At 35.8% G+C, this 14,028-nt stretch overlaps 1 protein-coding gene across 2 annotated transcripts in view; it reads left to right on the plus strand.

Moving 5' to 3' along the window:
• BRIP1 (BRCA1 interacting helicase 1) overlaps positions 1-14,028 on the plus strand; it is a 116,880-nt gene that overhangs the window by 41,639 nt on the left and 61,213 nt on the right. For both annotated transcript variants that reach the window (XM_045836825.1, XM_045836826.1), the window contains exons 10-14: positions 2,305-2,437; positions 7,529-7,683; positions 8,959-9,124; positions 9,240-9,380; positions 13,695-13,856. In XM_045836825.1, coding sequence (XP_045692781.1) covers positions 2,305-2,437; positions 7,529-7,683; positions 8,959-9,124; positions 9,240-9,380; positions 13,695-13,856 — 757 coding nt within the window. The remainder of the gene's footprint in view (positions 1-2,304; positions 2,438-7,528; positions 7,684-8,958; positions 9,125-9,239; positions 9,381-13,694; positions 13,857-14,028) is intronic.

A 14,028-nucleotide genomic window follows, 5' to 3' on the forward strand; every position in this document is an offset into this window, starting at 1 on the left:
ACAATCTATGCCATAAACATACCCCTCACCTCTGGAAGTTTCCTTCTGCACAGTGACAAAATAACCTATGGACATGTTTCTCAGAATGTATCCCTGTCACTAAGTGACACATGCCTGTATAAGACAGCCAGCTGGTGTCTCGAATTGCTTGGTGTAAGGAGAAAAACCCCACATTTAGTGACCAGAGATTTCGGAAATGAAGTAGTAAGAGTAGAGGAGACATACAGGAATGTTTTTTCTAGGCAGTTTCTATGACATCTCCTGGTTTTCCTCCTCCTCACAACTTATTCTTTCTCATTTTTTTGATAGCTCTTATTTTATTTGCTGTCTAAATATTGACGTGCTTCAGGACTTGTCCTAGGACCTCATTTCATCCCTAGCCATGCACTTTCCCTGAATTACATGTACTGTGGCAGTACTGCTGAAGCCTGAACTTGTAGCTAGCCCCAACTCTCCCTGGAATACTATTTTCATATATCCCACTCTACTTTATATCTTCCTTTGGTTATCGAATTTCAGCTTTCCAAAACAAAGCTTATTCCTTTCCACTACCTACTCTTCCTGTCTTTCTTGTTTAAGCAAACAGTACTAACCAGTTCCTCAAATAAAAAATTTAAGCATTATTCTTGATTACTGCCTCACCTCATTCAATTTATCAGTAAGTTTTGTAAATGCCACTTGCACAATATATCTGAAATCCTTCAGTTTCATATCTACCATCCCACAATCATTTCCCAACTAGAACACTGTAACAGCCTCCTAACAGGTCTCTGCTTTCACTTTTGCCTTTCTCCTGTAACCCATTCTGACTTTGAAGCAGGAATCATCTTTTTTTTTTTTTAATATATCTTGGTCTTTTTTTTAAGATTTTATTCATTTTTTTTTATTTTTAGAGAGGGATGGGAGGGAGATAGATAGATAGATAGATAGAGAGAGAGAGAGAGAGAGAGAGAGAGAGAGAGAGAGAGAGAAACATCAATGTGCGGTTGCTAGGGGTTATGGCCTGCAACCCAGGCATGTACCCTGGCTGGGAATTGAACCTGCGACACTTTGGTTCGCAGCCCACGCTCAATCCACTGAGCTACGCCAGCCAGGGCAGGAATCATCTTTTAACACTAAAATAGTTGGTCTCTCTCTTATTTACAATCCTCTATTTAAAACCTTCCCATTGTACTTTGAATAGAATTCAAATTTCTTATCCTGGCCTAATATGATCTGATTTTTGCTTATCACTTGAACATTGTTTATACCTTTATTCCTTTTTGCCCATTGTGCTGCAGCTGCATTGGTTTTCTCTCAGGCCCTTCAATGAGGATAACTTGTTAACCACCTCAGGATCTTTGCATGGTTTGTTCTGATCTTCCCATGACTGGGTACATTTTGCCTTCAACTGTTAAAATAAATGTCACCTTAGGTAGAGTTTTCTTGATATTCAAATTAAAGTAGCAATTAGATTACATTAACCTCATATGTCTTATTACTACCTGATATTTTCTTGTTTATATATTTGCTTCTAAATTTCTTTCTCCCTTTAGTGGAATGTAATATCCATGATATAAGGGCCTTGTCTATTTTATTTACTGCTGTATTTCTATGACCTAGTATAGTGTCTGGCATAATAATAGACATTTAAGCCCTTATTGAATATATGTGTATATATATTAATAAATATATATATTTTCTAAGTAATTCTCTTTTTTGTGTTAATATGTAAATTTAATTTTTTAAAAAAGATTATTTATTTAGTTATTTATTTTTAGAGAGAGGGGAAAGGAAGGAGAGAGGGAGAGAAACATCAATGTGTGGTTGCCCCTCTGTCACCCCCTACTGGGGACCTGGCCTGCAACCCAGGCATGTGCCCTGACTGGGAATCAAACTGGTGACCCTTTGGTTCGCAGCCTGTGCTCATTCCACCGTGTCACACCAGCCAGGGCTAAATGTAATTTTTATTAGGTTGTTTTATATTTCCTTTTAGCATTTGGGATGAGCCCTAAGACACGGCTCTCTTCTGGAGAGACAGCCAAGTAAAGCAGTGTAAATCCACAAAACACAACTGGGAAATGACATGCATGTTTTTCTTTTTTGGATAAAAGCTTGCTTTTTAGCTATGTAAATTTTTTTTGTGTTTTTTTTTTTTTTGCAAATTGAGATATGCATGCTTTTAAAAATATGTCTTAATTTAGGACACTTTTGTGTCCTAAGAGCTTCAAGGAATACAGACTTAAGGTATCTCAATTCTCTGTTCTATGAAAATGGTGCACATAGGACAATACTGGATGATGGAATTGTTTTATTTCATTCCAGTTGGTTAGAAGGAAACTCTGAACATCTTGTGGAACGGGATTATGAATCATCCTGTAAAATATGGAGTGGAAGGGAAATGCTCTTAGATTTACATAAAATGGGTATTACCACTGCTACTTTTCCCATTTTGCAGGTAAGATTTTTTTCCCACCTGTGGAAATTCATTTAGTGAATAAGTTTATCTAGAGTAAAAACAGTAACAATTTAATTGTTTTAAAATTTCTATAATCTTGTGTGTGATGGCATAAATTATGGATGAAAAAGTAGCATTATTTACTTTGAAGGAAATAAGACTTAAAGGAATTAATTGCTTATTCAAAGACAAAAGAAAGTTATAAACTTACAACCTAAAAATAGGTTTACAACCTATTTTTAGGTTGTAAGTTTATTTTGTTAATTGTAAAAGTTAAAAATTTGGGGAAAAAAGGATAGACTTATATTTTGTTCTCCTTAATTTAGAGGTTATAAACCTGGGTGAATGGAGATCCTGAGTGGAACATGGGATACTGTGAACATTATGAAATTCTATGTAAAATTTTGTGACTGTGTACTTTTGTACATTTTCTGAATAGAAGCTTCGTGACATATATTCTCAGAGAGGCTTCCGCCCCCACCCCCCAAAAAAAAGGATGTTTTCATTTTTGTTCTTAATTATTTAAATTAAAAAACTTTACATTTTAGAGTGGTCATTGTAGGTTTACAGAAAAATTTAGCAGTGAGGACATTACTCATACACTAGCCTCCCCAAACCCCGCCCCCAACACAGATGTTACTATTTCTCCCATTAATATCATGCAGTAGTATGGTGCATTGATACAATTGAACCAATATTGCTACATTACTGTTAACTAAAGTCTATAGTTTATACTTTGTGTTGTATAGTTCTGTGAGTTTTGATAAAAAAACATAGTCATCTATCTACCAGTACAATATACAGGAGTTTTTCACTGCGTTAAAAGTCTTCTGTGCTGCACTTACTCATTCCTTCACTACATCTCACTTCCCTCGCTGAACCCCCCTGGCAACCTCGGATTTTTTTTGTTATGCTGACTTCATATTTTACCTTTTCCAGAATGTCATGTATTTGAAATCATACAGTATGTGGTCTTTACTGACTGGCTTCTTTCACTGAGCAGTACGCATTTAAGGATCCTCCATGTCTTTTCGTGGCTTGATAGCTTGTTTCTTTTTCTTGCTGAACCATATGCGTTGTATGTCTATACCACAATTGTTTATCCATTCTACTACTAAAGGACATATTAGTGGTTTCCAAGTTTTGGCAGTTATGAATAAAGCTATTGTAAACATTTTTGTACATTGTTTTTGTGGACATGCTTACTTCTCATTGGGATAGACCGGAGCATGTTTGCTGGATTATACAGTTAGAATGAGTTTAGCTTCGCAAGCAACTGCTGCTGTCTTCCAAAGTGGCTGTACCATTTTACATTCCCACGGGCAGCGAATGCAAGTTCCTGTTGTTCTTTCCGATCTTTTGCCTGTGTTTCAATTGAGTAGTTTGTTTTCTTGCTGAGTTTTAAGACTTCTTTGTATATTTGTATATATGTCCTTCTTCACATGTGTGTTACAAATATATTCTCCCAGCCTGTGACTTGTCTTTTTATTTCTGTTAACATCTTTCATGGAGCATAAGTTTTTCATTTTCGTAAAGTTCAACTTACCAGTTTTTTTTCCTTCGGATCATGATTTTGTTATTGCATCTAAAAACTCATCACCAAACCTAAAGTCACCTAGATTTTCTTCTATCTTTTCTTCTAGCAGTTTCATAGTTTTGCATTTTATATTTAAGTCTAATCCATTTTGAGTTAATTTTTGTGAAGGGTGTAAGGTCTGTGTCTAGATTCATTTCTTTGCATATGGGTGTTCAGTTCTTCCAGCACCATTTGTGGAAAAGACTAATTTTGATCCCTTTCATTGCCTTTGCTCCTTTATTGAAGGTCAGTTGACAGTATTTATGTGGATATGTTTCTGGGCTCCCTGTTCTTTTCTCTGTGAAGCCCAGAAACAAGGAACAGATCTTTCTGTCTGCTCCTTCCCCAATATCACACTGTCTCAATTACTGTACTTGACAGTAAGTCTTGAAGTTGGGGAGTGTCAGCCCCCTGACTTTGTTCTACAATAACTGTTTTGGCTCTTCTGGGTCTTCTATCTTTCTGTATAAACTTTGATCAGTTTGTTAGTATCCACAAAAGGACTTGCTTGGATTTTGATTGGGATTGTACTGAACCTATAGATCAAGCTGAGAAGAACTGACATCTGAATAGTACCAAATTTTTTTATCCATGAACATGGAGTATCTCTCCATTTACTTAGATTTTCTTTGATTTTTTAAATTAGAGTTTTGTAGTTTTCCTTATTGATTTAAAAAGTTTTTGAACCCAAGAAAGTAACAACTATTGACAACATGATTACTGCTAACATTTTGGGCATATGAGTATTCAAAAAATGTTTTAATCAAACTTTACTTATAATTTTGCCCTGCATTTAAAAAATGCAATATAGTATTATAAGTGTTTTTCCATATTGTGACATCTTTTTTTAAAATCCTCACTTAAGGACATTTGCTTTTTTTTAGAGAAAGAGGGAGAGAGAGAGAGAAAGAAAGGGAAACAGACATTTGCTTTTTTTGAGAGAGAGAAAGGAGGAGGGAGAGAGAGAGAGAGAGAGAGAGAGAGAGAGAGAGAGAGAGAGAGAGAGAGAGAGAGAGAGAAACATCAGTGTAAGAGAAGCGTTGGTTGGTTGCCTTTGTACACACCCAGATTGGGGATCCATGCTGGGACCGGGGATCACATCTGGACTGGAGGTCGTGTGCACTTGTGCCTGGACCAGGAATGAACCTGCAACCTAGGAATATGTCCTGACTGGGAATCAAACCGAAAACCTTTGGTTACAGGACAATGCTCCAACCACCGAGCCACATTGGCCAGGGCAATATTGTGACATCTTTTTATGATTTTTTTTTCATAAAAGTTGTACATTTTAAAGATTATTTACATCAACAGTAAAATAGATAAGTTCATTGTGGGATATTCATATAGTAGACTACTACATTGCAATTAAAAAATGAACCGCTGCTGCCACAACCGTGTGAGTGAATCTTACAGGCATAATGTTGAATAAAAGGAAACCAGACAGGAAGAGCACAAACTGACCCTGACTGGTATGGCTCAGTTGGTTGGACATCATTCTGCAAAGCTGAAGTTCTCCGGTTCCATGCCCGGTCAGGGCACATGCCTAGGTTGTAGGTTCAGTCTGCAGTCGGGGCAACCGATTGATGTCTCTCTCTTACATCCATGTTTCCTTCCCTCTTTTTCTCCCTCCCTTCCCGTCGCTCAATAAATAAATAAATAAATAAATAAATAAATAAATAAATAAATAAATAGTATAAACTGTATGATTTCATTTTTATGAATTTCAAGAACAGATAAACATAATTAGGCTAATAGAAATCAGAATACTGGTTACCACTGTGTAGAGGAAAGGAGCAGTTTGGGCTGAGAAGGAGTAAGGGGGAACTATCTGGGATCAAGGAACATTTTGTATCCTGAATGAGTGTTAGTTACATGTGTGTGTGTGTATGTGTGTTTAGTGGACTGTGTATACAAAATTAGGGCACTCTATATATTATTCTTGAATTAAAAATGTATGAATATATGCCAAAGAAAAAAAATTGGAAAATACAGAATAGTACAAAAGAAAAAATACTCATCTTAAAGATGGTTATTATTTTGGATTTATGTCCACCTATGCTTTCTTCTGTGCGTATATTAGCTCAGCACAAATATATTTCCAATATGATACATTTTTACTTGTAGCCTCTTCTCATTAACAATAAATTATGAGTATTTTCCTAAGAAAAATATTATTTTGCATATTAGCTTCAGTGTAACATTTTTGTCAGTGCATTTAGTATAAACTATTTGATTAATCTTGCATTTGAAATATAGGTTGTTTCCAGTTTTCCCAGAATAAGGAACAATTCTGATTTGAACATCCTTGTAAATATATCTTTGTATATATCACTCATTATTTCTTTTATATATTCTAAGTACTAATTTTTTGTTGCTATTGCAATGAATGTGTATATTCTTGTGTCTATGGTTTATTTATGGTGTATTTTTCAAAAGATTTTTTAATTTTAGTGTGTTCACAATTATCAGTGTTTTTTAAATGAATTGTCGTGATTGAGTTTAGTTTTAGCAGTCTTTCCTTATCCTGTTCTACATTTTCTTCTAAAAGTGTTAAAGTATTTTTTATAAAGGTTTTCAATCAGTCTGTAATTCAGTTTTGTTTATCTTGTGAGGTAAGGAATCCATTTTATTTCCTGTATCGATAGTGAATTTTCTTACAATTTTTTACTAAACAGTCCATCATTTCCCTCTGTTTGTAATACCATTTCTCTTGCATATGTAATTTTCATTCATGTGTGAATTTATTTCTAGACTCTATCCTATAAATCTGTTTATCTACACTGTCATATTTGTTAATACTGTTAGAAAAATGCTCATATCTGCTAGGGCATATATTCTCACTTCGTTCTTTTCCTTTGGAATCATCTTGGCTATCTTGGCCTTACTCTGCCATTTGAATTTTAGAATTAGGTTTGAGTCATTCTTTTAACTTTTTTTTTTTTAAGATTTTATTTATTTATTTTTAGAGAGGGAAGGGAGGGAGAAAGAGAGAGAGAGAAACATCAATGTGTGGTTGCTGGGGGTTGTGGCCTGCAACCTAGGCATGTGCCCTGACTGGGAATCGAACCTGGGACACTGGTTCGCAGCCTGTGCTCAATCCACTGAGCTGTGCCAGCCAGGGCTCTTTTAACTTTTCTTATACTATAAGTAGTCATATTATTCTAAGCATCAGAGTACTCTGGAAATAATTCTGTTATTTAGGAGACTTATCAACTCTTTTAAGTTCCTTGGAGAAACCATTTGGTAAGTACATTTTTATGTAGTTGATTACTTTTGAAGGGCACTAAATAATACCTGAATTGCCTGAAGAAGTAAATGTATAATTTTATTAAAGGTCTTTGAAGAGAATTTAGGACCATGTGGGAATCTATAGCATATTGTTAGCACTTGTGTATTAATAATGTTTGCCTATAATTTCAATGTATATTTTATTTGGGTTTCATTGTAGTTTTGAAAAGTTTGTTTTACTCCTTCACCACTCCCCCCAGTATGTTTACTATTATAATTTCTTATAGGGACATTTATCTGCTGTCCTTCAAAAAGAAGAAAAAGTTTTATCAATTCATGGTAAAGAGGAGGCAATAGAAGTGCCTATTATTAGTGCTTCAACTCAAATAATGCTCAAAGGACTTTTTATGGTACTTGACTATCTTTTTAGGCAAAACAGCAGGTAAATGAAGATATCTGATCTGTATATTTTCTCGTAAAAATATCAGCCTTATTGAGTGTTAGCATGTGTTTAATGCATTCTTTTTATGAGTACATGGGATAATCATAAATAAGTCATATAAATATTACTCTTATTGGCACAGATTAAGATTAATTGAAAATTAGTCTTTATTAATGGACATGAATATTAAAATCAGTAAATATACTAAGACACATGAAATTTATAGTCCTCTAGGACTAACCTTAAGCATTTATGTTTTTTCTTAAATATAGTTTACATATGTTGCTTCCAGTATTAGGAAGTCTTTTTCTTATTGCATGAAGCCTCTGTTTAGTGAATTATAGAAAATGAAAGCAATCACCTTCCCTCACACTACCCCTTGTTAAGTTATAGTGCTGCATGGGTCTAGGATTTTTGCTTTTTTTAATTGTGGTAATATGTATATAACATAAATTTATCATTTTAACTATTTTTAAGTGCACATTTCAGTAGCATTAAGTAGATCCACATGGACATAACCAAGGGGAAGTGGAATCAGGGGAAGAAGGTGGGGTTGTCTGGGGCAGGGGGAGTGGTGGGGACAAATGCAGACAACTGTACTCAAACAACAATAACGCTAAAAAAAATACAAGATCAAAAACTGTGAACAGTAAAATGACAACAAACTCACAACTATCAACAACTGAACTTAAAAAACAAAAACTAACCAAACAACTAGAACAGGAACAGAATCGCAGAAATGGAGATCACATGGAGGGCTATCAGTGGGGAGGGGAAGAGGGAGAATGAGTGGCGAAAATGTACAGGGAATAAGAAGTAAATTAGGCACAAAGTAGAACAGTGTTAGGTTAAGAATAGTATAACAAATGGAGAAGCCAAAGAGCTTATATGTACGACCCATGGACAGGTACTAAGGTGCGGGCAGAGGTCAGGGATCTCTGGACTAGGAGTTGGGAGGCTTGGATTTAAATTCCGATTCTGCCAGGAGGTGTGTAGTGTTTGAACATAGGGAGGGGCAGTGGTGGAGGGCGAGTCATTCGATGATGCCCAGTCCCTGTAAGAGGGGTTGCTTCTAAGACAATGGCTTATTTTCTGTCAGAATTACTGAATTTAATTAATAGTGGTTGTGTGGTGGGGAGAATATTATCTTTGAGTGGGAAGATAGCAGGATTCTCACTATAGTTTTAATGTTACCAGTTTTTATGTTGTATGTAGCTGGGACATTTTATGTTTTATAAAGTTATGCCATTTAATTACTATTTTACTTTCATTTAGGTTTGCAGATGATTTTAAAGTTGCTATTCAACAGACATATACTTGGATAAATCTGACTGATACTTCAGATAAAAATGGGTTGTTTGCTGTACCAAAAAATAAGAAACGTTCACGACAGAAAACTGCAGTTCATGTGCTAAACTTTTGGTGCTTAAATCCAGCTGTGGTAAGCTGATCGTTACATACGAAAATTCTGTCTTCTAACTCAATACAAACAATTAAATAAACATATTCGACTTCTTTAAAGATGATTTTATATATCAAATGTTGTTTCCTTCTAGGCCTTTTCGGATATTAATGGCAAAGTGTGGACGATTGTTTTGACATCTGGGACATTATCACCAATGAAATCCTTTTCATCAGAACTTGGTGTTACATTTACTATCCAACTGGAAGCTAATCATGTTATTAATAATTCACAGGTTAGGATTTTTTTTGAAGGCTTTCCGTCTTTTTTTGATCTTAGTATAATGCTACATAAACACACTGGAAGGTACCTAAGTACTAGCAAACAGATCCTGATAGGAAATTCAACATTTCAGTTTTGGAATAAAAGAAAATCTGTCTTGCTAGTGTCAACAAAAAGGAATTACTAATAAATGCATTCCTTCAACCCAGTGAGTAAAAAATACACTTTGGATGCAAAGACTGTATTACAGTTTCCTAATTTAAATGTTTTACTGTTTTTAAGTGAAAATTAAAAACAAAAAAATTCAACTTCTTTATTATAGTTCCTATTGTTAATGATTTGTTGATGTGTTTCTCTTTTCCATTAGACTATAGTGTATCCTTTTCCTTCTCCTTATGTCCACATTCTCCCACTGCACCTAGATGCATACCTGGCCTTAGCTAGCAGTTGTTCAGCACATGTTCGATATCTGAAATGAATTAGAAGTACTCTTGTGAGTCCTGTGACTTAAGATTTTAATTTTTATAACAATGCCATATAAATGTTATTTTAGTTTTCCTAGGAATGCTTTAATTATCATTTGTCGATCTGTCTTCTGTTTGTTTGTTTGTTTTTTAAGAAGTAATTTAAAGCAGTTAGCTACATGTTTAACACCACCTCTGTGTCTAACAGTGTTCTAATACTTCATGAAGATGTAGTTTTCAACCAAGGTATATTTGTGGGGACATTTTTGTTTCTCACAGTTACTTGGGTGGGACTATTGGCATTTAGTAGTTGAGAGCCCGAATAAGCTCCTATATCACTAAGAATTGTGCTTTCCAGAAGGCCAGAGTGCTCCTGTTTACAAACATTGCTGTAAACTGTAGTGAAGGAAAAGTATGTGTTTCACATTTTAAAGCTGCTGTCTTTAAAGGCTCAAATAAATATTGGAAGTTATTAATAAATGCATTGTATATGAGCCTGTATGTTCATTCATTTGATTCCCCAGATTTTTATTTTAAAAATTATAAACTTTAGAAAAATAGAAAACAATATTCATATAGTGAACATTTTATACTCTTCACCTAGATTCATTGATTGTTAACATTTTGTGTGTGTGTGTGTATATATATGAAAATATATATACATACATATATATGAGAGAGAGGAGAAATAATGCAAAATGTTAAAAATTACATATGTGTAATATGTATGTGATACATATATGGCACATTTCTGGATAAACTGTTAAAAAGTAACGTGGAAACATCATGACACCTTGCCTTTAATTAGTTTAGCACATCTGTTCTAGGAATAAGTGCATAGTCTTACGTAACCACAATACCATGACCGTGCCCAGGAAATTTAATATTGATACAATGGAATCAATATTTACATTTCTCCAGTTACTCTCAAAATGCCTTTTAACCTGTTTATTTTTCTTATTCTTAACCCAGGGTCCAAATAAATACTACATACTGCATTTGGTTTTTGTGTCTCTTTAGTCTTTAAAACAGTTTTCTTGCCCTTTTTTCTGGTCTTTCTGACATTTCATTAAGAATTTAAATCACCAGGTGTCTTGAGGAATGGCTTATAATCTGGGTTTATCTGATTGTTTCCTCATGATAAGATTCAGGTTAAACAGTTTGATAAGAATACTATACTTGTTGTATTGTTACTTTTCATTGCATTATATCAGGAAACATAGTATCAGTTTTTCATATTACTAGTTGATCATTTAATTAGTTGGTTATGGTATTTATTAGATGTCATCTTGTAAAATGTACTTCAACTTCATATATCATTTCATTTTTTTAGTATATTTTATTGATTATGCTATAACAGTTGTCCCATTTTTTCTCCCCTTTATCCCCCTTTGCTCTGCACCCGCCTCCCACCAGCATTCCCCTCCCACCCCTTAGTTCATGTCCATGGGTCGTACACGTAGTTCTTTGGCTTTTCCATTTCCCATACTATTCTCACCCTCCCCCTGTCTATTTTGTTCCTACCATTTATGCTTCTTATTCCCTGTACCTTTTCCCCCATTCTTCCCCCACCCCTCCCGGATGATAACCCTCCATGTGATCTTCATTTTTCTGTGATTCTGTTCCTGTTCTAGTTGTTTGCTTTGTTTTTGTTTTTTAGGCTCAGTTGTTGATAGTTGTGAGTTTGTTGTCATTTTACTGTTCATATTTTTGATCATCTTCTTTTTCTTAGACTAAGTCCCTTTGACATTTCATATAATAAGGGCTTGGTGATGATGAACTCCTTTAACTTGACCTTATCTGGGAAGCACTTTATCTGCCCTTCCATTCTAAATGATAGCTTTGCTGGATAGAGTAATCTTGGATGTATATCCAACCTTTTGTGACTTCAGATACTTCTTTCCAGCCCCTTCTTGCCTGCAAGGTTTCTTTTGAGAGATTAGCTGATAGTCTTATGGGAACTTCTTTGTAGGTAACGGTCTCCTTTTCTCTTGCTGCTTTTAAGATTCTTTCCTTATCTTAATTTTGGTTAATTTTACTATGATGTGTCTTGATGTGTTCCTCCTGTGGTCCAATTTTTGGGGGACTGTCTGAACTTCCTGGACTTCTGGAAGACTGTTTCCTTTGCCAGATTGGGAAAGTTTTCTTTCATTACTTTTTCAAATAAGTTTTCAATTTCTTTCTCTTTCTCTTCTCCTTCTGGCACCCCTATGATTCAGATGTTGGGACATTTAAAGTTGTCCCAGAGGTTCCTAAGCTGCTTCTTATTTTTTTGAATTCGTGTTTCTTTATTCTGTTCTGGTTGAATATTTATTTCTTCCTTCTGTTCCAAATCTTTCATTTGAGTCCCAGTTTCCTTCCCTTCACTGCTGTTTCCCTGTATAGTTTTCTTTATTTCACTTTGCATAGCCTTGACTTCTTCCTCTATTTTGCATCCGTACTCAATTGTTTCTTTGAGCATCCTGAATACCAGTGTTTTGAACTCCGAATCTGTTAGGTTGGCTATCTCCTCATCACTTTGTTCTTTTTCTGGAGTTTTGATCTGTTCTTTCCTTTGGGCCATATTTCTTTGTCTCCGGGTGCCAGTTATGTTGTAAGGGGTGGAGCCTTAAGTGTTCACTGGGGCGGGGGCAACCCAAATCTCTGAGTTGTGGTGCTGTATGTGGGGGAGGGGTCAGAGAAGGAACAATGCCCCTTGCTCAGCTCTTGGCCCACTTTCAGTCACTTCCCTTGCTACCCACAAGCAAATTGTACCCTTCTGGTGCTGATTCCTGGGTGGATGGGTTTGTGTATGTTCTAGGACCTCGTGGGTCTCTCCAGCAAAATCTCCTGTGAGACTGGGAATTTCTGCCACCATCACAACCCCCACAGATTTTTACAGCCAGAGGTTTCGAGGCTTTAGTTTCCTGGGCTGGAACTCTGGGTTGTGTGGTCTGTCTTACTCCCCAGTTGTTCTTCCTTGCTTATCCGCACACAAATGTGGAACTCCCTGGTCCTCCAGGCACTGCCTTGCTGCTTGTCCTCTCCGCCCGGCTGCCCATGTCCGCCCTTCCTACCAGTCTGTATGAATGTTCTTTCTTTAACTCCTTGGTTGTTGGGCTTCCATACAGTTCGATTTTCTGGCAGTTCTGGTTATTTTTTGTTTTTAAATTTGTTGGTGTCCTTCTTTTGGTTGTGCAAGGAAGCAAAGGTTATTTACCTATGCTTCCATCTTGGCCGGAAGCCTCATACATCATTTCAAAATACAGTACTATTATAGTTTTCAGCAACCTGAAGTGTTCGTATTGCCTGTAGATTACTGCTAAAGTTTGTTCTTTCTCTTGATCAAATTAACTACACTAAGACTAGAACTGTATGAGTTAAAAGAATTGCATAGAACTGTAAAATTTGGTGGGCTCGACGTTTTATGACTGCAGGTCACTGAGCATCAGTGGATTTGTGAAAGAGCAGTTTCTTTCCTGGTTGAGTCTTAGAAACTTGCTTATATGAGTTCATCCCAGCCCTCACCTCTAATATTTTGTAACTCTTTCTAATTTATCCATTTCATTTGTCCACATCACCCAACAAAATTCTGTTACATGTTTAGTCGTGTAAAACTATTTAGGGGATAGGTAAGTGAAACCCTTTTTGCTTTCATCATAGGAGAATTCAATGATCTGCCTAAAAGTAAAACTTCTATAAATGAAATCTATATATAATTATATAAAAGTAATAGAAAAAACTCCAACAACTTAGAAGTAAAGTTCCTTTAAACTTGTTGTTTGATTTTCTTTTGACATGTAGGTAATTAAAGCTCCCATCTAAATCCTATTTTGCCTGCCTGGTCTAGGCATAACTTTAATACTGATGTATTTATATTCTAGGTTTGGGTTGGCACCATTGGCTCAGGCCCCAAGGGTCGGAATCTCTGTGCTACCTTCCAGCACACAGAAACGTTCGAGTTCCAGGATGAGGTGGGAGCGCTGGTGTTGTCTGTGTGCCAGACTGTGAGCCAAGGCATTTTGTGTTTCTTGCCATCTTACAAGGTAGGGGAATATTTATTTTTTAATTTTATATTATCATTTTTAATAGTTTATTTGGATTGTTTTTTTTTCCACTGCCATTTATCACCCTTATACTGTCTTCCACCTCCGCTGCGTGCCCGCCACCCCCGCCCCGGCAATCACCACAGTCATGTCTGTGTCCATGAGTTCTTTT

The sequence above is a fragment of the Phyllostomus hastatus genome, unplaced genomic scaffold (genome assembly GCF_019186645.2).
Source record: "Phyllostomus hastatus isolate PE091 unplaced genomic scaffold, TTU_PhHast_1.1 phas_contig_210, whole genome shotgun sequence".
Classification (NCBI taxonomy): Eukaryota; Metazoa; Chordata; class Mammalia; order Chiroptera; family Phyllostomidae; genus Phyllostomus; species Phyllostomus hastatus.